At 46.5% G+C, this 24789-nt stretch overlaps 1 protein-coding gene across 1 annotated transcript in view; it reads right to left on the reverse strand.

Annotated features, from left to right (window-relative positions):
- The window catches only part of LOC119971691 (sodium/hydrogen exchanger 10-like), a 730493-nt gene that overhangs the window by 396555 nt on the left and 309149 nt on the right, over nt 1–24789 (reverse strand). The window contains exon 15 of the mRNA XM_038807592.1: nt 18120–18315. Coding sequence (XP_038663520.1) covers nt 18120–18315 — 196 coding nt within the window. The remainder of the gene's footprint in view (nt 1–18119; nt 18316–24789) is intronic.

Consider the following 24789-nt stretch of genomic DNA (forward strand, 5'->3'; position numbering starts at 1 on the left):
TTCCTCTGGACGTGCCCTACCGCGAGGCCACCGCTCTACCAGCAATCCTGCCAACCCCTGCGACCACCGCATTGGCGGCGGTCCCGCCTATCGAAGTGCAGGCGGCCCCTGATTCACCCTTGTGGCGATCAACCAGAATTCTTCGCCCGCCACAAAGACTAGATTTATAGACTGATCTTTTGTACATCTTGTTACCTCATCGTTTTGACCTCTGTAAATATCGTTTTACCGTTTCATCTGTCCTATATCTGCACTAGCGACACCTTCCTATGTATATAAGTTCATTTTAGCACATTCTGTATATAGTCACGCACAGATACACATCCCACGCACACGCACCTTAATATTTATTATCTAAAAAAAGAGGGGTGGGAGACGTCATAATGTACATCTCTGTATATAATGGAGTGCAGACAGGCAGTGATTGACACACAGGATGACCAGTAAGCACACAGAACAGAGCACCCAATCACCAGACAGGACACTGCCACTATAAAGCCAGAGGGCACTAGGTTTTCCGCTCTCTCGGGACCCAGCCACTGAGACAGTCAGAGTTCGTGAACTAGCCAGTGCAAACACCATGCGGTAGCTAGTAAGTCTGGTCAGGCTAGTACATAAGTCTCCAGTCAAGTCAGCATAGTGTCAACCCACAGTTGAACATGTATAGTAGTTAAGACGTTAAATAAAATTGTGGTGCATCTTCTCAAGTGTTGGAGGTCTGTCTCTCGCTACACTGCATCAAGTGCAGTGCACATCGATCCAGCCTGCCCAACACATCATGCGCCATGTTGGCCGAGTTGCCGCCGACATTCCTAGCCATGGCCTGCTGTGACTGGGCCACGCTCAGCAGCACTACTACCATGTCCAGGTAGCTCTGGCACATGGTTGCCTGTGAGACTGCAACCCTGCCCTGGTCTTTGGCCAGCGCCTGCACAGAATGTCCCAGGCCTTGGACATGCTGATCCATAGGCATAACCATTGCTTCAAATGTCTCCACCGCGGACACTACCCGTGCGGTGTTGGCCTGGGTGGCGCATTGTCGGCACCACTTCCTGCTGCTACAAGCGGTTGGACTCTTCCAACTACACCTGCAGGTACGCCGACAACCCCTCATGTAGTCCCTGGCTCTGCAACTGCATCGCCACAATTGATGGGACTGTCCATTTCACAAGCACAAAACCCATTTGGACATCAGCTGATCCTTGGGTTCGACCTGCTCTCTGACCGTCCCCTCGGGTCCTCCTACCTCCACCTGGTTTACCAGAGCATTTGTATGGTGTGGACCAGCGTGTGTCCCAGGAGCCTCTTCACTAAAGTGTCCAACCGAAGGGATGGGGGAGGAAGTTGGAGACAGCTGTGATGGGAATTCACTGTAATTTTCCGACTCAAGTTCCGAGGTCTCCTGAGTCTCAGGAGGAGGGCTGGTGTCTGAGTTGCTTTCATCGTTGCCCAGCTCACAGGGGGTGGGGGCTCTGGCTGTGGCACTGGCTGGGGGCGGGAGACACCAGATGGATCCGCCCCATCACTAGCAGGTCCTGTAAGACACAAGACAAGACGTTTGATTAGACCGCGGGCTTGAGGTGGGGGGGGTGAGGTGGGTCATGCAGTTTTTTATGGCACTCCGAACGACGTTGCTCATGGTGCTGACCACTTTTGCCACCTGTGCCTAGGCATGGAAAACGGCGGCTGGCTAGCAGCCACCTTCTTGGGCCAGGGTACAGGGTCATTCTCTCTCCTTCACGGCATTCTAGAGGGTCTCAAGCTCTGCGTCCGTGAACCTCGGGGCTGCTCTTCTCGCTGCCATCTTGTTGGCTGGGATGGTATATATGGGGAGTGAAATGTTTTTTTGCGGCTGCAGCTTGTCAGCTTCCTGGGTGTCAATTGCGAAAGCGGTGAATCCCGCACCGTTTCGCATGAGAATCGATTATGTTCCACGTGTGGAATCAGTCCAGGTGTGGCACCAGTTTTGCTGTTGTGAAAGTCCACAAATTCTGTATCGACGTCAACACTTAGTTTCCCAATGCCCCCTGCCTATCCCCCAACTCCAGATCCACCCAATGTAGGGCATGGTCGGAAATGACCACCGTCGAGTATTCGGATTTCTTCACCCCTGCCACTAGTGCTCAGTTTATGACAAAATAATCAATCCTGGAAAATATATTATGTACTGAGGAAAAGGAAGAGAACCCTTTTTTACTCCCAGGTGTCCAAACTACTAAGGGTCTGTCAACCCCGTTTCCTCCATAAAAGCAATCAATGCCTTAGCCATACCCCCATCGGCCTAAAACGATCTACCCAGGGTCTGTCTCCTCCCATAATATGTTGATCGGTGTCTGGATCCGGTATCGCTGCCAGCAGCCGTTTCATGAACATTATACCATCCGAATTCGGGGGTACACATTAACCAACATCCCTGTATCACTTATAACACCCCGTTTCTATAACATACCTCCTTCCCGCATCTGCTAATACTTTCTCCGAACGAAATCGGACTCTTTTATTAATAAGAATCGCCAGCCCCTGGGCCCTGCTATCAAATCCCGAGTGGAAAATTTCCAAAGTTGTCTGTGTGCAGTTTGCACTTTCTTCCCAGGTCTGCGTGGGTTTCCTCTGGGTGCTTTGATTTCCTCCCACTGCCCAAAGATGTGCAGGTTAGGTGGTTTGCCCATGCTAAATTATCCCTAAGTGTCCAAAAGGTGAGGTGGGGTTACTAGGTTATGGGGATAGGGTGGAGGCATGGGCTTAAGTAGGGTGCTCATTCCAAGTGCAGGTGGGCTGAATGGCCTCCTTCTGCCCTGTAAATTCTATGATTCGATAACAGTAGTGTTGCAACTTTAGAGACTTCTTAAGATTCTGCACATTTGAAGATCGCCATGTACAGCCCAATATCTGCGTGTTCGAGTTTCAAAGTGAAAACCCAGTTTTTCAATGTTGGGAACCTCAAGAAGCAGGGATTATCAGGAGAGCATCCAACATAATTTAGGAATCCAGCAGCAGTGTAAAAGGCCATTACATTTTCAACATTATATCCATGTTCATTGTTAAGAACTCTGCTGATGTTAGATGCGAGGGTATCCCAAAACCCAGAAGGGTAACTCGGAACACCAGTTCTTAATTTTCTTATTCAGTATGGTATAATGTGAGGAAGGATATGCAAACCAATGAGAAAAGTTTCAGTATTTTCATAATCATTCAAATAAAATAATGTTTATTGTATGTAAAAACACACAACAACCACAATACAAAACAAAGGTACACTGAACTACAATAATGGTTTCAACACTGTATCCTTGAATTAACCCCTTACTGCATCTATCTACATTCCTAAACTCTGACAAACATCCCTTGTCCCCAAATATATCCGATAAATTTTAACTCTATGAACTAAATGCAGAAAAATCATTACCATAGCCAAGCTGTATCTTTACTTTTGGGAAGACTCTCTCCTGATTTAGCGAAGACTTTCTGAAGATTTCAAACAGTAACTTCTATCATAGAATACTGCTTTCTGGGAGAGCTTCTGTTTCCAGCTGAGCCTGGTTAGGATCTATCAGCTCATCAGCTGTTTCTTCTGCAGTCCAGAGCTAACCCGGCTACTGATACATCTTTTTGTCCTTTTGGTCTCATTCTCACTAAACAACTCGCCCTAGATGCCATGCTTGTAGCATCTAAGTGTGACATGCATTCTTATATCTCCACTTTGAGTTCATATCTTCTGTAGTTTTAACATTTACAATTCTATACTTTATTGTTCTCCACTTCACTTAAGTAACTACCTATTTACCCGGCTGCTATGCTGTTCTATATATCAAAACCTTCCATGCAGCTGCACTGCAATTCCCTTTTATTCAATTCCTTAAACTTTATTTTATTCAAGCTTCTTTAATCTGTATTTTATCCAATTTTTAATCTTTACTTTATTCAATCTTCTTGATATCATGCACTATTTAAACCTGGGGGCAAGTTAGCTAACCTTAGCAAACTGCAAAAGGAGCTTCAACATCGACACAAAAGTACTTGCTAAACCATTTATCATTATCCAATACCAATATTTGCACTGTTTCAACAGTTACTGTGCCCTATTATTATTATAAATGTTCAATTCTATCTAAATATAAAAGTCAGGGCATAGGTTGTTAAGTTTTGAACTAATTATATCACTGTGAGTTGCAGACACCCGCCAACTGATTCGATCACTGTGATCATTTAAAATCCTGCCTGCATGAAAATAATCCTACAGCAAAGAAAGGTAAAAAAAAACTGTCAGCTTTAAGCCATTAGAAAAAAGAGAAATGGGTACTCTTAAGTTTATATATGAAAAAATCTTTAAGCCATAGAAGAAGAAGAAAGAAGACAACTGATCTGTAAAAAGATGCAGGAAGAGGAGTTTGGCTGGTCACCAGCTTCAGAGAACCCACTTCACCGACAGAAGACCAAGTGGGTGAATGAGTGTGCCGACCTGAAAATTGTGATCTCATTTGCATTCAACAAAATTCATTTGCACTCATTTGACATCAATTGCACTTAAAATCAATCTTCCGGCCTCGTTACACTACCACTCCAGCATAATGAGGCCGGTGAATAGTGCATGCGCCAGGCACACAATTTTGCAATACAACTGGCCTGTTTCTGTAGACAAATTCGAAATTCCGCCATAGCGTGGCGAGAAATTAATAATCACCACTTAAGCCTTACTTCCAAACAATTAATGAGAGCCACCTGTCATTTACCGGCCTTCCCAGCAAGTGCTCACGCTGGTGCCAATTAGTACACCTTTTTAATAACGTGAACCTGATGGAAGGGCTTCTGTGGGGAGCCAAGGAGGAGAGTAGCAATCTTTGCTCGGAGACAAAGAGACAGGGAGTGCCTTCTTGCTGGCCCAGTGCTCGGCGGAGGGTGGGGAACCCTCCCCAGGGGTGGGCTGCCATGTGAGGGTAGCGGGTGAGGACTGGGGGGGGGGGCGGCAACTGCTCCTGCCACTACCATGCCAACCCCTGGATCCCAACCCCAGTCCGGTGGCAACCACTGTCCCTGCCCGTCTGTCCCACTGATCACCCATAACCCCCACCGACAACTGAGGCCTCTGGCTGCACAGCTCAAGGCTATCACAAATAGAGAATTGGCAAACGTGGTTGAGTGGGCACTTGACACAGGCCAAGTGGGTTACCGTGGATAGGAGGGCCATGTGAAAGTCATTACCTAGCATTCCGATTGAAACTTGATGCCTGGGCACTGTGTGGGAGTCAACACCACACACACAGCAGCCAACATCCAAACACCCAGGGGATGGGACACAGCTCCGGGGACACGACCACGGCCGGAGGGTGGGTGCTGCCACGGGGAGATGGGGTTGCCTTGAGAGACAGGCAAAGAGTCCGTGGTTCAGCCCACATTGTAGAAGAAAGTGACAGAGGCATCATAATGGTTGTGCAAAAAGTTGTGTAAATGTGCTGCACAATGCCCCATTTCAGAGAGTGCCGCACCCCCCCCCCCAAATCCGCCGGCCTCCAACCCCACCCCCTACTGAACCCCTACCCCACTGCCCTCAGCGATGCTCAATGTGTCTGACCCTCCCAGCTCTACCACTATGTCTTGGTGTTTCTCCAGGATGCACAACAGAGGTGGAGGCAGCCAGCTGGCTACTTTGTCCCAGGCAGCACTGGCTGCCTTGTGACTCATCCTCCAGAACAGCGCATCGCTCCTGGCCTCCTCCACGTCCAGGGGCCTCCCCTGAAGCATTCCTGAACCTAGGGGCCGGTCTCCTTGGCGCCATTGTTGTGAGCTGGCTAGGGTTGGTTGAGTAAGTGCAGCCTAAGTACTGCTCGGTGTTGTGAGCGGGGGGCTGGCGAGTGCGGTCCGGGTGAATTAGTTAGCGAGCTGGCATTCAGGGTGGGAAGCCTGTGAGGCCTCATTCAGTGGACCAATTAAACATTGAATAGTGTTTCCGGCCTCGCTGGGCCGTGCGCCAGGAAACTCGCGGCAATTCCCGCTTGCTACATGATGCACTATCAATTACCACAAAGATGAGTGTAGTGGAATAATCGAGGCTTTATTGAGCAAAGATGTTGTGCCTCCTGCAGCTACTACCAGAATGGCTGCAGCACCTGTGAGCACATCGGCTACTGGGCGGAGCCAGCAGGCAGGGATTTATCCATGTACCCCTCGTATATATGTCTTACCGTAATATATATAATACAGCTAGTGTGACTACCACACTACAGCACTTGGAAATATTTCCAGAGAATCGCGCCCATTTGAGTCCGTATGACTCTTCTTCAGATAACACCAACTGATATCAACATCATCAATTGCACCAAACCGCAACACTCAAACATTTGTAATTAGCAACATCACTTAAGCATTTGAGCCCCAAAAATGAGTGAGGAAAATTAGTTATTAATATTTTTCATTGTATCATTATTGTATTGCCATTTACTGGGAAACAAGCTTGTGTGTGAGAATGGCTGGTTTAATTAAACTATAGACAATCAGGCTATTGAGGAGAGACAAGGCTCTGGTCAGATAGTCGGGGGTGGAGTGTGCAGGGAGTTGGGAGTGGGGGGTGCAGGAAGCCGGAAGTGAGGGGGGTGCAGGGAGTCGAGGTTGTGGGGGTGCAGAGAGTTGGAGGTGAAGGAAGTTCAGAGAATCGGGGGTGGTGGGGTGCAAAGAGTCGGGGTGGGGGTTGCAGGGAGTTAGGGTTGGGGGAGGTGCAGAGAGTCGGGGTGGGGAGGTGCAGAGAGTCAGGGATGGGGGGCAGACAGTCAGGGAGTCGGGGTTGGGGTGGTGCAGGGGGTTGGGGTGGAGGAGGTGTAGAGAGTCGGGGGTGGGGGGGCAGAGAGTTGGGGTGGTGGGGGAGCAGAGAGTTGCAGGTGGGTGAGCAGAGAGTCGGGGTGGGGGGCAGTCAGGGTTGGGGAACAGAGAAGTGGGGATGGGGGGCAGAGAAGCAGGGGTGCGAGCAGAGAGTCAGGCTAGGTGGGGGAGAAAATAATATATTAGCGGAAAGTACACTAGATTGAAAGTGTACCGTTGAACTTTCCCTCTCACAAACCTGCGGAAAAGAGTGTACAGGAACTACAAGGATCCATTGATTATGGTGTGCGCGCAGTGGTAGCACTGCAGTCTCATGGCGCCGAGGTCCCATGTTCGATCCCGGCTCTGGGTCACTGTCAGTGTGGAGTTTGCACATTCTTCCCCGTGTTTGCGTGGGTTTCGCCCCCACAACCCAAAGATGTGCAAGGTAGGTGGATTGAACACGCTAAATTGCCCCTTAATTGTGAAAATTGGGTACTCTAAATTAAGAAAAAAAAGATTATGTTGTGCGTAGGTCGCCCTTCCATTCAGACTCCATATTGATCAAAGGAAGGTATGGATCCAGCCAAAATTCCTCCAGCGGAGCAGCTCTTGAGGCAGATTTGTGGCAGAGTTCAGTGGGATAACTTGCCTGAAGAGGACAGTGAGAGCCGACCATCGTGCTGCCATTGTGGTCGAAAGTCTTGTGAGGGCCAGTGCCGCCCGGGGCGGCACAGGGAGCGCCACCCATGAGAGAAGCAGTGGTCGCCCCAGATGAGGACTTTGCACGTGGATACCCAGGAAGAGGACGACTATTTGATGCAGTTGCACTGTGTTTCGACTCTAAGGGTTGCACGGGTTCAGATTACTTTGCAAGTTAATGGACACCTATTACAAATGGAGATGGGTACGGGGCTGCCATCTGCATTGTGGACCTCCACACTTTTTGACAATTGTGTATGGGAATCATACCCTTGCGGGATACCAAAGCTCGATTGGTCACCTGCACGGGTGAACCATTAAAAATTGTGGAGACTATCGTAACAGCTTGCTGAAACAAAACAGGCAGGCGGCCAGCATTGACCAAGAACTAATTGGTAGATCAGTGTTCGAGATGTTTTTGGGGTTTGACAGAGGGTGTGGAGGAAGATGGAGGAGAAGAAAATTTGGTGGCTCCTTTCCAAAGTTGAGCAAGCAAGACAATCTTCAGGCAGGCATTACCACAGGAATTGATAGATGACCAGTGTGGTGAATAAGATTCACACGGTATTATAATCTGTATATATATGTATCAATATTGTAAGTGCAGTTGCACAACCTGACCACCAGGGGGAGTAGCTCTGGGAGTACTTGAGAGTTTGTACTGGGCTCCTCCCTAGGCTCCGCCCAGGGCTCCTCCCCCTGGAGCTGCTGTATAAAGATCCGTGCCACAGGGTCAGCCAGCCAGTTCACCGAAAGTTCAACGGCTAACAGGCTGGCTCTGTTGTAAGTATATTAAAACCGCTATTCTAATCCTACAAGCACGTGTCCGTAGAATTGTTGGTTCCAACAACCAGGCAGTGGAGGAATTCACAGCTGGCAGGTAGTGGGCAGGATGTTTTCTATAGGGCTAGAAGTACTCATGTTTTCATCTTTGGGTTGTGGGGGCAATACGGCCAAATTTTCTTTTAACATGGTCGCAGCCGCTTGCAGCCGGCGTTATGAAAAGCCAGCTGCTGCGTGGGGATTTGCGTGATCGGGAGCACCGTGGACAACGGCTCTGCGACCCTCCCGACACCCGCCCACGACCCACCCCGCGGGCCGCGCCCCCAACTTTGAAGAACACTGCTTTACTCAATTTCAGATCTTACTATCAAAGGTGTACTTCATTCTCCTCGGGCGCGATTCTCTTGTCTCTTGGCATAGTCACTCAAGCATAATAAGGCTGGTGAATAGCGGGAGAGGTGAAAAACGAGATCCACGCCAGGCGCCAAACAGTTTGCGATGTAACCTGCCTGCTCCTGCAGGCGAAATCAGGAACTTGCTGTAGCGTGGCGAGAAACCAATTAACCACTTCAGCTCCATTTCCATACAATTAATGGGAGCCACACCATATCCAACAGCCTGCCGTCAATCATCGGTCTCCCCAGCAAGTGTTCATGCTATCGCTAATTAGTACTCCTTTTGAAAAATGTGAACCTGGAGGAAGGGCTTCTGAGGAGAGCCAAGGAGGTGAGTAGCCATCTTTGCTCGGAGGCAAAGAGTCTGAGGGCACTGGGCTTGCCACCCCAGTGATCAGCGGGAGGTGGGGGACTCTCCACAGGAACGGTCGCCAAGGAGGAGTGGGGGGGAGCACTGGGGGTGCAACCGCCTGCGGCACCACCATGCCAACCTCTGGATCGTGTTTACCCATTCCGGGGGGCAACCTTGGCCCTGCCCGTCTACCCCACAAATCACCTATACCCCCCCACCGACTGCTGGCCTCTGGCTACGTGGTTAAAGGCTTTGCTGATGGAATTGACAATCATGGTTAAGTGAGCACTTCAAGATAACAAGTGAATTCCCGTAGGTGGGCGGGCCATGTAGCATGTGGGAGTCATTGCCCAGCATCCCAATCAAACCTTGATGCCTGGACACTGTGCTTAAACACTGCGGGAGGCAACACCACACACGCATCATCCAAACACCCAAGGGATGGGAGACAGCTCTGGAGCCTGTCCACGGCCAAAGGGTTTGTGAGTGCCAGGGGAAGGGGTGGTGCCTGAAGAGATGGAAAAGGGGCGGGGTTCAGCCGGCATTGCGGAGGCATCATAATGGTTGGGCAAAAAAGAGTTTAATGTGTTGTGCAATACCCCACTACTGGTGGTGCCGCTGCCTCACCCCATTCCCCTTCCCACCCCCTACCTACCTCCCTAACCCTCCCCTCCCCAGTGCCCTCAGGGATTCTCAACGTGCCTGGCCCTTCTAGCTCTACCACTATGTCTTGGTTTTTCCCCAGGATCCACGTCTGAGGTGGAGGCAGCCAGCTGCTTACCTCGTCCCATGGCCCTCAATGCCCCTGGCGGACGTCCTCTGGGAGCTCTGGGTCTGGAGGGCCCCAGCTCACTTGTCTTAAATGCACAGCCATTCTACCCTGTCCCGTGTGCTGACTGCAAGACGCCACCTCATCAGAGGGGTGGAATCCGGAGGCGCTAGTGTCCACCGTCACCACCCCATGGGACGGGGCGGGGTTGGCACTGGTCGTGCTCATAGGGCCCTAGGGTCCATCTTGGGCGGAGGGGCAGCTGGTTCGAGCCTGCATCATGTGGCTCTGCCAGCCGTGGCGGTTCCTACACCATGGTGTTGACACCCTCGTTGATGTTCCTCAGTGACTGGGGCATGCTCTGCAATGCCTCAGCCATGCCCACCTGAGACTGGGACAAGCACCGGAGCACCTCGGCCATTTGAGAGCAGGCCATGTCCCACGAAACCTCATCAAGGTTGGCCTGGTACTGGATGGCATCTTCCAGCAAGGCAGTCATTCTGCTGAGGCCCTCAGCCATGGCCATCCCCGACTGCACGACGCCTTGGGCACCTTCATTCTTGGTGCCGACTTTGTGCACCAAGCTCTTCACTGCGGTCGCCACCCTTGCAGTGGCCGCCACTCATTGCCAATGCCATCTCCTGTGCCCGTTGTGATGTTCTTTGTTTTCTGAATGAGGATGGCTTTGAAATGTAGTGTCTCACAAAGAACATCAAACTATGTATTGAAGAAAGCTGTTATTATAGAACATAGAACAGTACAGCGCAGAACAGGCCCTTCGGCCCTCGATGTTGTGCCGAGCAATGATCACCCTACTCAAACCCACGTATCCACCCTATACCCGTAACCCAATAACCCCCCCCTTAACCTTACTTTTTAGGACACTACGGGCAATTTAGCATAGCCAATCCACCTAACCCGCACATCTTTGGACTGTGGGAGGAAACCGGAGCACCCGGAGGAAACCCACGCACACACGGGGAGGACGTGCAGACTCCGCACAGGCAGTGACCCAGCCGGGAATCGAAACTGGGACCCTGGAGCTGTGAAGCATTTATGCTAACCACCATGCTACCGCGCTGCCCCTTATCACTGTAACTAAAGAGATTTGACTTGCTTGCTATGATATAGAACAGTACAGATTTATTAAAACTATAATTCTCCCTACAGAGCTCCTGAAAACACGACTATTCTCTATCTTGCCTAACAACTTTCTCCCCGACTCAAGAGTATCACGTGATCCATGTGTAAGCATTTGATCGCCATTTAGGAGTTGGATGCGGTTATAGTAAATTGTTAACCCTTTATTACTATTACAATATACATATTGTCACATCAACCTTTCTTTGAAGTTGTTTGGATGTGCATACAAACATATTTACAGTATATGATTATCCATGAGTTAACAATGTTCTTTCTGTTTTTACAAATTGAGTCCATTAGGTTTCTTTCTGAATCGCGTAGATCTTCTCAGCACTGTGTTGTCTTTCAGTTGTGTTTGTTCCAATGCTGCTGTTGTATTCGCTGCATGAACAATGTCTTCCTGACATGTCGCTGGAGTCGCTTTGAGTAGCTCTGTGTCTATCTTGATGTCTGTAAATGTGGGTTGAGTCGTCTCTACTGTAAGACATGCTCTGCGATTTCTCCTTAAGATCAAATCCTCTTCCGTAACTACAACAGAGGAATGTGGAGCTGCCTGGCGAATAACGTATGCCGTGCTCGACCATCTGCTCGGAAGTTGTACTCTGACAGTTTCAACTTGCTCTTGCGGTGATAGATTTTTAGCTGCTCTATCATAGTACTTTTTGTTCCATTTGATTTTACAGATTGTGTCGTCGTTGTCGGGATTCATGGCAGTGAGACACGGTAATGTGGTACGTATCCTTCGATTCATCAGCCTTTCCATTCGACTGTGGATTATGTGGGTTGGAGGTTACATGCTGGAAGTCATACTGTTTGGAAAACTCAGACCACTTGACGCTATCAAAACACAGTTCATTGGCACTCATTACGGTGAATGGGATGCCATACCGAGCAAATATTTCTTTTGTAGCCTTGATGACTGCTTTCAAACTTGAGTTGGGTAATTTGATTGCCTCAGGATAATTTGAAAAATAGTCACTGACTGAGAAATATCCATTGCCCTGACAGAAAAACAGATCAATGCCTACTTTCGACCATGGAGTTGTGACGATTTTGTGCATGGTCAGTGCTTCCTTCTGCTGATGGGACTTGGTCTTTTAACACGTTTCACATTGTGCAACAAGGATTCTACTGTCATTGTTGATACTCGGCCAATACACGGACTCACAAACTCTTTTATATTTTTCCATCCCTAGATGGCCTTCATGCAGCTTGCTGAGGATCATTTGTCATAAAGAGGTTGGTATTACGATACGATTTTTCCTGAGCAGGAATCCATTGACATTGCTTAGTTCTGTTTGTATGTTTCAGTAGTTGGGGAAATTTCCTTTGGGCCAACCAACCCGCATGTATTTCAACACTCTTTGGATAGTTTCGTCCTTGCTAGTTTCTGCTTTGATTAACTGCGACTTGTCCTCAGACACAGGTATGTTCCCTTCAATGAGGGTTGCTTGAGCTTCAAATACTATACAATGTCTGTCGTCCCTGGATCATCAGTTGCACATGATAGTGCATCAGCTAGAACTGACTCCTTTCATGGTGTGTAGACAAGCTCAAAATTGTACCTTTTAAGTTTCATGACCATTCTCTATAGTCATGGAGACATGTCATTTAAATTCGTCTTGATAATTGCGATGAGAGGACGATGATCAGTTTCGACTGTGAATGTGGGTAGTTATGGAAGTTGTTCATACCTGTCCCAGGTTCGATTGCCGGCTTGCGTCACTGTCTGTGCGGAGTCTGCACGTTCTCTGCGTGGGTTTCCTCCGGGTGCTCCGGTTTCCTCCCACAGTCCAAAGATGTGCAGGTTAGGTGGATTGGCTATGCTAAATTGCCGTTCGTGTCCAAAATTGCCCTCAGTGTTTGGTGGGGTTACTGGGTTATGGGGATAGGGTGGGGATGTGGGCTTGGCTAGGGTGCTCTTTCGAAGAGCCGGTGCAGACTCAATGGGCCGAATTGCCTCCTTCTGCACTGTAAATTCTATGATCTAAACCCAAACACTTTTTTTCAATTTGCACATAACGCAGCTCTTTGATGTCATCGCTCTCAAGGCATAAGCAACTGGTTGCCATAGCCCTTCACTTGTCTGCAGTAACAGCACTGCGCCTATGCCACCTTTGCTGTTAACTGTCGAGACCTTCGTATTGCTTTTGGGATCGAAGAATGACAGAACAGGTGCTGTGGTGAGTGCTCTTTTCAGATCAGACCACTCTCTGTTGTGTTCATCAGACCAAGAGAATGTGACGTTCTTTTGGAAAAGCTGTCCAGTGCCTTGGTGCGTGATGCCAAGTTTGATATGAATTTTCCCAAAACATTTACAACACCTAGCATCCTTAGGACTGCCTTTTTGTCTTTTGGACATGACATTTTGGTAATGGCTACAATCTTTTCACTGTCTGGCTGGACTCCTTGAGCCAATAATTGATCATCCAAGAAAATTAGTTTGGAGATACCAAATTGACATTTCACTCTGTTCAGTTTGAGACCAAACTTTTCAATATGCTTCATGATTTGCAGAAGTCATGCATTATGTTCCTCTTCATTTAATCACATAATCAAGTGATTATGTCATCTACGTACACTCGTACACCTGCGTTACCTTCTATCATCTGTTGCATAGCCCGATGAAAAATTTCAGAAGCTGAAATAATTCCGAAAGGCATTCTGTTGAAACAGTATCTCCCATATGGTGTGTTAAATGTGCAGAATTTTTTACTTGCATCATCTAATTTTAGTTGCCAAAATCCCCTGGATGCGTCTAGCTTGGTAAAGATCTTGGCACCTGACATTTCACTCATTATTTCCTCACTTTTGGAATCGTGTAGTGTTCTCGCTTTATATTCTGATTCAGATCCTTGGGATCAATACAGATTCTCAGGTCACCATTGGCTTTCTCCACACAACTATAGAACTGATCCAGTCAGTTGGTTCTTCCACTTTGGTGATTATCCTTAACTGCTGCATTCGCTCAAGTTCCACTTTTAGACGTTCCCTCAAAGGAGCTGGTACCCTCCTTGGTGGATGAATTACTGATTTGGCATTCACTTTCAACTGGATTTTGTATTCAAATGGTAATGTTCCCATACATTGAAAGACGTGCGGAAATTTCTGGATAATCGCCTCAATCTGGTCATTGCAATTGTATGAAATCCTGTCTGAGCTGTAAATGGGTTTCACGAGTTTCAGAATCTCACATGCCTGAACACCAAGTAATGATGATCTCATTGGTTCCACAATTTCGAATTTGATGGGAATCTTTTTTTCTTTAACTTACAGTCAAGTAGCCTGCTGTGGTTGTCAAATTGGCATTATAATCTCGCAGTTGACAATCATTCTCATCAATTACAGGTTTACTCTTCAATCTGGCTTTATCTGTCTGATTAATGAGATTAGCTCTTGCTCCGGTATCCAATTTAACTTTTATGTTGGTTCCATTTATTTTTTATAGGAATCGTCGAATCATCATGATTTTGAATGATTGAAATATATTTAGAAGTTTCTGAATCGGAAGTTTTCTGTTGTGCTTTTTCTATGCTTTCCACTATTTCAACAAAGAAAGAATATTTTAAGTCAAATACATCTTCCTCTAATCAGGTTTGGTCAGTTAACACTCTTTTTAATGCTTACTTTTTGCACAGCTCTTCCTTTGTTCACTGTATAAAGCTTTTTAAACTGCTGCAAATTTGTTCCCAATCTGCATTGAGATGCGCAATGGTTAAGCTGTGAAATTTAGCACAGGTTTTTCCATATGCAGATTTTTTTATCTGATATGTGTTGCCACACCTCTAACACCATCATGACGGTCGCTACGTCATGAGTAAAATGGCTGCCGCCTGGGAGCACGTTTCTTTTTTAGGTACGCTACGGCATTAATGGCGTTGGTCCGTTGTTAGTTTTCGCCCCACTTTCTCTGATCAACATTTCAGAAAACTGATTTCTGGCAAATTCGCTTGCTCTACAGACTGATTCTTCCTTCTAAAGTTAAATCAGACTGTCGCAGAAACCTTTCTCGCAGTTTGTCACTTTTTACTCTGTAAACTTTCTGATCTTGTAAAAGTGAGTCCAGGAGAATCACAAAATTACATGTCTGTGCTTTCAGTCTCAGATCCATCATGAGCAGTCAAGTGTTTACCTGCTTTTTGCACTCTTTGTCTGAGCACATACTGTTCATAAGTTTTGTTTTCCTGCAACTGGCAGTGCTGTCAAACTTTTCAATCATTTTGTTATATTTCTTTTTATCTGCCTCATCCTCAAACTGGGACAAGTTAAAGATTTTGATGGCTTGTGATCCAGCCATTGTTAGAAACAACACTATTTGTCACTGGTTGCTGGCCTCTTTGAGGTCCAGGGCTGAGATATACAACTCAAACTGCTGCTTGAAATTCCGTCAACTAACGTCCACTTTACCCGAAGTACGACATTGTTGTGGAATTTGCAGACCTTCCATCTCGCTTCCACCATGGTACCATGTGATGTTCTTTGATTTCTGAATGAGGTTGTCTTTGAAGTGTAGTGTCTCACAAAGAACATCAAGCTATGTATTGAACAAAGCTAATTTATTAACACTATAACTAAAGATTTGTCATGTGAGTGTCCCTATAAGAAAGGTTTTTGTCTTATCACATAGCTTCAGTGATGTCATTTTGTGGGTGGAGCTGGGCTGTGGCTGTGAGGTGTTTGGGTTTCAGTTTCATTTTGGACTGTTTTGAACTACCGAGGAAGAAAGTGTTTTTTCCCTGCCTTTCTCAATTTTCATTTTAAAAGCTGTTCCAGAAGTAAAAAGCCCATTTACTGTGGCTAACTGCTATGGTAACTTAAAAGATATATTTTGCCTTCTGGAAGGAGTTTGAATCTGTTGGTTGAGACTGGATCAGAATGTTAGGGAAAGGACCAACCCCATTCAAGTGAGAATACAGTGTGCTGGGCCATGCCGTTGAATAGGGGTTTGGTTTATTAGATTTTGTTATTGAATTGGAACAGATAAGGGAGAATTCATTAAGTGTTATACATAGATTACTGTAGCTGTGTGGTGTCTTTATGTTTGTAATTGATAAAACATTATTGTTGTGTTTATTTATATGTATATATATATATGTTAACTATATTCTTAGAATAAATCTTGTTTTGATTAAAGAGTCCCGGGAGTCTGATGAATCACACCTGAGGCAAAGGCTTTTCTGCTCATCCTCGCCAAATTCAACATAAAGGTTGTAGGTCAGGTGAACTCCACAATACACTTTGGAGTTTCTAAGCCCGGGCCCATAACAAAATTGCCTTGCTTGCTAAGATATAGAACAGTACAGATTTACTAAAACTATGATTCTACCCACAGAGCTCCTGAAAACACGACTACTCTCTATCTCGCCTAACAACCTTCTCCCTGAATCAGGAGTATCACGTGATTCATGTGTATGCGCTTGATCGCCATGTAGTGGTTGGATGTGGTTATAGTAAATTGTTAACCCTTCATTATTATTACAATATTCATATTGCCACACCCGTAGCCTCTGGGACTCCTCAAAGCGGCTATGGATCTGCTGGAGCGGCGCTGACATCTCCCTCTGAACATACCGTCCGCATTCCTATCGTCCCTGTCAGCTCCAGGTAACCCATTTCCACAGGCTCAGCATCAGACTGGGACTCAGCTGGGACCTGGGATCCAGCAGCCCTCCGACTGCTGTCTCGCCTGGGAGTTCCTGTCTCCACCAGATGTGCATCATCAGCAGTGCGGTGCTCATCAGATTGTGCCCCATATGCCTGACCACTAATATTTCCCACTGAGATGTGTGCCTGCACTGGTGGAGGGTGGGGATGACAGCTGTGACATGACTATAACGGTTGCGTCCTCGGAGCTCCCCTCCGAGATCTTCTCCTCAGAGACAGGAGAGGGGGCCGCCCGGGATGGGCCGGTGCCATTGTTTGGAGGACCTGAGGCTGAATGGACATGTGGTCAGTGGGAGGGATCGGTCAGTCAGTAACGCAATCACTACTCACGTTTGACAGATTCTCCGGTTGGAGCCCGGTGGTTCCCCACCTCTGCAGCGTCCACCAGCCTCCGTGTTGGTGACTGCCCTGTCCTTGGCCACACCAGTCACCTCCAGGGCCCACTTCTCGAAAAGAGTGAGGATTCTGATATCCGGCACCCCACCACTAGTCTGGGCCTTCTCCTGCCGATTGTGGGAGAGCTTTTCTTGAAGAGACATAGAGAGGGCATCATTATCCACATGTGTGGTTCACCGTGGTGGGAGAGGTGGTGCGAAGGCGGGGCTGGGGGCTGTTGAGGGGGGGGGGGATGGAGGGCTGGGGGTCACCTAGGGTTTGGCGGGAGTGGATGCTCCCTTGTGAAGGGGGGGGGGAACGTTGGTGTCTACTCACTCATGTTGCCTGGTGTAGGCCGTTGACCTTTTTCCGGCACAGAAGGCCAGTCGTCCTGGTCACACTCCCTGAGCTGACGGCTGCCGCCACCTCGTCCCAGACAGCACTGGCTGTCTTGTGGCTCATCTCCCTAAACCCTCGGGGGAACAGGATATCCCTCCTGGTCTCCACTGCGTCCAGGAGCCTCCCTGGATCAGGATCCCCAAATCTTGGGGCTGGTATCCTGGGCCAGTTGTGAGCTGGCTGGGGGTGGCTGAGCAAGTGCAGCTTAAGTGCTGCTCAATCTTGTTAGCAGGTCCTTGTGAACACGATCCCAGCGAATCAGCTGGTGGGCCTTAATTTGCAACGCGAAACCCATGAGGCCTAGTTAAGTGGACCAATTAATGTTGAACGCCGTTTTTGGCCTCTCTGGGCCGAGCGCCGGGAAGCTCGCGGCAATTCCACTTGCTACCACATTTCAACATTTGTCCGGATATTGGCACCCCTAGTTCCCCAGTGCCAGCCCAACATTACTCCCTCAACCATTATCATCACCATAAACAGGCTCATTATCTTCTACAGCACCTTGCTCTGCACAAATTGGCTATCACATTTGCCTCAAGTGAACTCGGTACATGAAATGTATCAAAATGCTACATGAACCTAATTCTTTCTTATTTTGGCAATATAGAAATAAAATACAATGAACAAAGATGAAATGCTTCTGTCTCATTGGAAAATTACATTGAATACAAGAATTTAAAATGAATCATATTTCAAAAATTGTTCTCTGCTAAGTTGTAGGAAGTGGACGGAACATAGTTTTACATACCTTCATAATTGCCTGAATAACATACACTAGAAAGAAAATATAATTAATCGTTCGCAGCTCTGTCTCATGTTCCACATTCAGAATGGGAATGTATTCCAGCATCAGTGGAAAGATGTTAAGTAGTATTACCATGTACACAACAAATTCAAATGCATTGGTGAATACCAAACGGTAGCACATCTTCGAAATCCTGTTTCTGTAAAAAAAAAGTTCTGTTACAACCGAATTTGGTAATTTTGCACTTTTATGAGTCATCCAATACAGCATTGTGCTTAATTAGGGTACATAATAGAAACTGCATATACCTAGCTCGTCATTTTCCATTCAATGACATACCACTATTCAAGGAAGGGAAGAGGCGTAAACCCCCAAAAAAATACATCTGTCAGCCTAACCATCACTGGTAGTTTATTGTAAAAACTTTATTAGGGACAAATAATATTTTATTTGGAAAGAGTTAATCTAGGGTAGCCAGCATGAATCATTAAAGACAAAACATGTTTGGCGAACTTGATTAAATTCTTTGATGAAGTAACACAGATTGATCGAGGTAGTGCAGTAGATGTTGATATGGCCTTTGGAAGGCATATAACACAGTATTTCAGAGGAAGTTTATCAAGAAAGTGAAAAGCCATGGAATTAAGGGAAAATTGGTGGTATGGAGACAAAATTGTTTCAGTTACAAGTAGCGGGTGGTGACGAATGGATGTCTTTCACTGGGATACGGTTTGCAGGTGGGGTTATCATTTTTTAAAGTAAGCTTCAAGTCCACTGCTCTTTCCAACTTTATAAACAACTCAGATGCAGGCACAAGATGCAGCATTATAAAGTTTGCAGATGATACAAAACTTTGCAAAGAACTAGACAGTGATGAGATGATAGCTGTATGTTTCAGGATGACAGACAGGATGGTCAAGTGAGCAAAAGCATCATAGGTTGAGTTCAATGCAAAGTAGTATGAAGTCACGCACTTTGGGAAAACAAAATTGGCATATGTATTGAAAGTGCAGAAGAGCATATACACAAATCGTTAAAGGTGGACAGGCAATTTGATAAGGTGGTTAAAAGAAAGTATCCAGAGGACATTGATCAGATGGTACAGAGGATGAGGATCCTCAGTTGTAAAAGATAGTTCTGTCCTCCTTGGAACAGTAGAGGTGACATGTTCAAAGAGGTTTTCAGAAGAGTGAGGGGTGGTGACCTTATTCAAACAGATAGGGCGCGATTCTTCAGTTGCGATGTGCTCTCACTTGAGCGCAATGCAGCCGTAGAATGCTGTGGGAGACCTGCAGTGAACCTCCCAACAGGCTCCGTGCCTCACAAGATTCTCCAACGTCCCGCAAGATGGAACCCTGCCCCAGAATGGAGGGGATCGAATGACGCTCGTGGAAGTAGGTCTTAAACCTACTTAAGACCCACCCCCGTGGGATCCACCAGCCTCCTTCAATTCACTGGCCTCTACAGGGGGGTTGCAGCCAATCGCCCATCAGTGCTGGTCCACGCAAACGTGGACAAGTTAGATCAGCACCCGGGGATTTCCTGGGCCATCGGAGACTCCTGGGTGGTTAGGGAAAGTGCAGGGTGGCTCCCTAGCCTCCCCCTGGAATGCAAGCCAGCTGGCACTGCCACCCTAGTACTGCCAATGTGCTCGGATGGCACTGCCAAGCTGGTAGGAGCACTGCCTGGATGCCAGGGTTGTGTACAATCTTGTGCCATCTGCACCCCTAAATATCTAGAATGTGGATTTGTGAAGGGTAGGAGGTTACCTTTCAATCTGTGGCGCCTATTGAATGTGGCCCTTTCCTAGCCGGGGGAAGGATGGGGGGCAACAAGAGGCAATAGTGGATTAGATTCTGAGAAGGCTTTTGAGAGGGTAGAGTGGGGATACTTGTTTGCAGTGTTGGAGCAGTTCGGGGTAGGGCCTAAGTTAGTGCCATGGGTCAAACTGTTCCACAAGAAACCAAAGTTCTCGGATGAATATTAACTCAGTTTATTTTCGGTTTCACAGGGGTGCCCTATGTCCCCCCCCCCCTCCTATTCACGTTGTCGATTCAGCTATTGGCCATTGCTTTGTGTAATTTGGATAAATAGAGGGAATAATAAGGGGGGGGGGAGAGGGGAGGAGCATAGGGTGTCGCATTATGCTGATGATCTTTTGTTGTACATTACGGATCTGGTTCTCATGATTGGGGGACATAATGGGGCTAGTAAGGCGGTATGCGCAGTTGGAAGCGTTCAGATACTTGCAGGTTCAGAATTTTGTTCGGAGGATTTTTCCACCCTTCCCGGTATTGCCCCATCGTCGTTGGTGGAGAGGGTACTGGTGTTGGCAGGGGTGGTGGAGGGCTCCAGGAGCAATGCTCCGAAAGCTAGTGATTTGAAACAAACCTGTTAGACTTTAACCTGGTGTTGTAAGACTTCTTACTGTGCTCACTCCAGTCCAATGTCGGCATCTCCACATCATGGCTACCATTAAAAAAGTTAAATACACGTTGAGAGGTTTGATTGGGTGGTTTTACATAAAATGGCAGCCATTTGGCATGTATTTCAAAGAACTGGTCACTGTCAAAAGTTGGGGGGTTGGGATGGGGGGTTGTTTGCTTTGGGGTTGGTTGTTTGGTTTGTATTTTTGTATTTATATAGTCAGAAAATGTTCAATAAAAATGTTCTACAAAACAAAGTTCTTGTGAAGCATGTTGTGTTCAATGGGATGGTCGTTGCAGTGAGGTACACAGAACATCCAGTTGCTGAATTAAAAGGTAATTTATTAAAACACACGTGGAACGATAACTTTCAGATTACTATACAAATAACGGGAACAACTCTCACTGCGACTATCCACTTGTATGTCCTACTACCAACTGACGGGTATCTCAAGTCACGTGGAGGATGTCTGCCACCACTGGTTAGTTCGAGATTGTATCATTAACTATCTACAAACTGTGCACAGGCACATCACTACATCCCCGTTCCTTTGGAAAAGTTAGCGTTAATACTTAAATGTAACTGCGCCTTACAAAAAAAAATTTACGTATGGCTATTTTACACATGTTATGGATATATATATGCAACTGTGTTTCAAACAATATGATATGCCTGATGAACAAGTCCCAGGTGCACAGCTTATTATCCATCTGCGACAGCATCGCCCCATTGATCCTCTGGGCTCTTGTCATCGTCTAGAGTCACTTTTGCCTCTGGAATACCTGTCTTTTTTTGTTTAACACTGTGTTTAGCCTCTTGACTCGATGGGTCTTGAAAACCAGTTTCCTTACTTGCCGTGCCTGCATCACCAACTTCTTTAACTTTTTAACGCAATACTTCTTTTGCTTTTTTTTGTCAGCGTGTACTTCCACTTTCTGGCCTGTCGGCCACATTGTCAATGTCTTCTTGTGTATTGTCACATGTGCGACTCACGGTACTCCCCACTCTCCTTCTCTTCCTCTTCTTTTTTGGAGGAGGGATCCTGTGAGTATACCTCTTTTTCTGTTTGGTTTTGGTTGCTCCCGTCCTGCTGCTGGAGTGGGTCATCGGAGTGGTTACTGGTGGATCGTCTGTAGAGATGTCCAGTGCCGGCGTACCTGTGAGGGACTGTGCAGTTGTGGTTGTGGTGAATCACAGTAGCTTAATTCACACTGTATTACACATGTTGTACTATGTCTCTGTAAGCTCGGCACACGAGCAGTTGCGCAGCTCTGCCACTAGGGGGAGATGCACTGGGAGTGTACGGGAGTTTGTACTGGGCTCCACCCTTGGCTCCACCCATGGCTCCTCCCCCTAACCGGAAGTATAAAGGTTGATGCTGAGAGCCTGCCTGCCAGTTCATCTGGAGTTCATCTTGTCACAGGTTGTAAGATGATTAAAACCACTGTTCACTTCTAACCACGTGTCGCGTGAATTGATGGTCTCATCAGTGGTCAAGACGGCAAATTCAGTGTCAGGCTGCAGAGTCTCACACTCCAGTGTCTGAGTCGGCTCCACTTCCCCAATGTTGGTGTTTCTCCTTCATCCTGAGCTTTAGCCCCAAGTGATGGTGCATCATCACTTGAAATGATAATGTATACATCATTTTCCGCTGAACAGGCCATTAGTATGTATCGTCTGCTGTTGTGGAGCTGTATATTGATGCAGTCATCTGCTCCTCTAGCAAGTCGTTTGGTGGAGTGGCCTCCAGTATTAGGGAGTTCACTATCAGAGCCATATGCTTCTTGAGCCAGTTTCTCCGGTGCGGCAGCAATTTCTTCCGTTATCAGTCTGTTCGGAGCTGAATAGCTCTCATCTGTAGTGTCTGCTTCTGCAATCTCACTCTCAGGCTTTGCATGCACCATCGTAGAGGTTTCACACTCTTCGGCATTCTGCACAGTCTGGGCATCCCTTGTGATCACCTCGTCACTCCCGCCAAACCACCGATATAGCATTTCATAGTGGTCCTCATGTAGCTCACCATCTGAGACTCTGCTTTTCTCATCATACTCATGATCCTCGTAGATATCATAATCTTGATTAATAATCTTTATTATTGTCATAAGTAGGTTTACATTAACACTACAATGGAGTTACTGTGAAAATCCCCTACTCGCCACACTCCGACGCCTGTTCGGGTACAATGAGGGAGAATTCAGAATGTGCTGTTAATATCAGAAAAGACACAAAATGGCTGTTAGCTATTTTGTGATATTAAAGACACAAAATGGCTGAACAAGCCACATTCCCTGTAAACTGTCTCATGAAACTAACCGTGGGTATATATAGGAAGTTTCCTAACAGCCACTGATAACAGCTTCACAGAGCAAGACATGCAATGTATCCTTGATAAAGCTCAAGGACTCCAGTTGCAGACAGGACATCATAATGTTAGTTTTGAATGACTTCTGTATGAAGTTAGGGGTGGGTAAGACAACACCCCCTTTAACCATATATGTGATAACTGGGATGCTAGGAAAATTGATTGACTGCATGTAATAAAGTGTGAGGCGAATATAGTTGATTGATTGTACATAAATGAAAATACAACTAATTTCGCCCCTTGAATCTGTATATTAACACATGTGAGCCTTAGCTCAAGTGAGAAAAGGTGCTGTCAATAGGCTGCGGAGTCTCAGGCCTTCTTTCCCAGAATTCTGACATCATAAACTGCTTTTTTAAAACTTATACTCAGGCCTTCGTGTGAATATTTTCACCTCTAACATTTGGCGTAGTCTGGCGGGATCTTACTGAGCCGGACGCCGCTCGAGCCAGTGGACAAGGCGAGTAGTCAAACCTTTGACCGCCAGAAATTAGTCACACGGCGAGACGGACGGACGGTGAAGCAACATCTAACAAATCTGGTATCAAGGACAAGTGAGTAAAAGATTCAGTTTAAAATTTTTATTTTTTTTGGGTTTGTTTTGTTGGGCCGCTATACCATTTTCATTAGTACTAACTGGCTGCTCGAGGACCCATGCTGAGCCTGAATTAAGGAGGCAATTGAGCTCTCATGTAACAGCCAGGAATCTGAGACGCACAGACTGTTGAGTGAATAATGGGTCGCGAAATTTATCGTGATACAGTGCCAAGCGACAGGACCTCCACCCTACGGGAGTGGACAATAAGTAAAGCCTCTGAACACAGTCGCCTAGTCACACCGGATACGCGGGTGATAGAGACGACACGGTTAACACATCATGGAAAAGAGAGGCATGAGGCTGCTTTTCTAGGGTCCCCTGGGATCCATGACTCTGGTGTTCGGGTAAGAGCAAAATACTTTGGTACAAAAAAAACAATGATCAAAGATAGGTGGGATCCCGACGCAGGCCCTGTGGAACAGAGAAAATGGTGAGATACAGAGAAGCGAGATAAAACAAATAAAGCAGGGGTCATCTTAGTTCACCAGTTAGAAGGACAAATGACAGAAATTAAGCCTTCACACCATTTGAAAAACAGGCTAGTTTAAAGGAATTGAGTTCTCACTCTCCCACATTCACAACAAATAATTTTTAGCATAGCAATAAAGCGAGAAAAGATAGCGGCAGTACAGATTGTGCAAACTGGCAAAGAATCACAGGAAACTACTACAATTACGGCTAAGGACTATCCTGGAATGTCTCAAGGAGAGCGGAAAGAAACAGGCTCCCTGGGAATGGACATTTTAAATTAACTAAAAATTTAGACATGTCCAAAGGAAAAGAAAGGGGAAAAAAAATCAAATGAAGTAAAAATCCTAAAGATCCGAAAGGGGCTGAAACATTCAATTTGCTTTTTGTTCAGAAATATCTGAAGATGACAAATCCCCCTCCCAAAACAAAAAACAGGGGAATAAAGTCAATATAAGATTAAGGTTAGAAACTTAACAATGGATTCTTGTCTAGAATAACTTCAGATCGTTTCAAGTTTTGCGAGATCGGTTTTCAGTTTGACATTAAGCCTTTCAAGCAGTCCAGATAAACTCGGCAGTAATTCAATTCATTTGAATCAAAAAGAAAACACCCAGTAATATCGCTTTCAAACACTGGTTAAATAGCGAACATTGAAAATTGAATTCAGTTTAAAGAACAAGAAAGGAATTTGAGTAACATTAAAGGAAAGAATAAATAATGTTCGAGATCACGTAACAGACGCAAATAGCATCATTCCAAGTTCTCCGCCTCCTTCGGTTCTGTACAAAAAATTAACCATTTCAGCAAGCAGGTCA

Source organism: Scyliorhinus canicula, chromosome 9 (genome assembly GCF_902713615.1).
Source record: "Scyliorhinus canicula chromosome 9, sScyCan1.1, whole genome shotgun sequence".
In the NCBI taxonomy this organism is placed as follows: domain Eukaryota; kingdom Metazoa; phylum Chordata; class Chondrichthyes; order Carcharhiniformes; family Scyliorhinidae; genus Scyliorhinus; species Scyliorhinus canicula.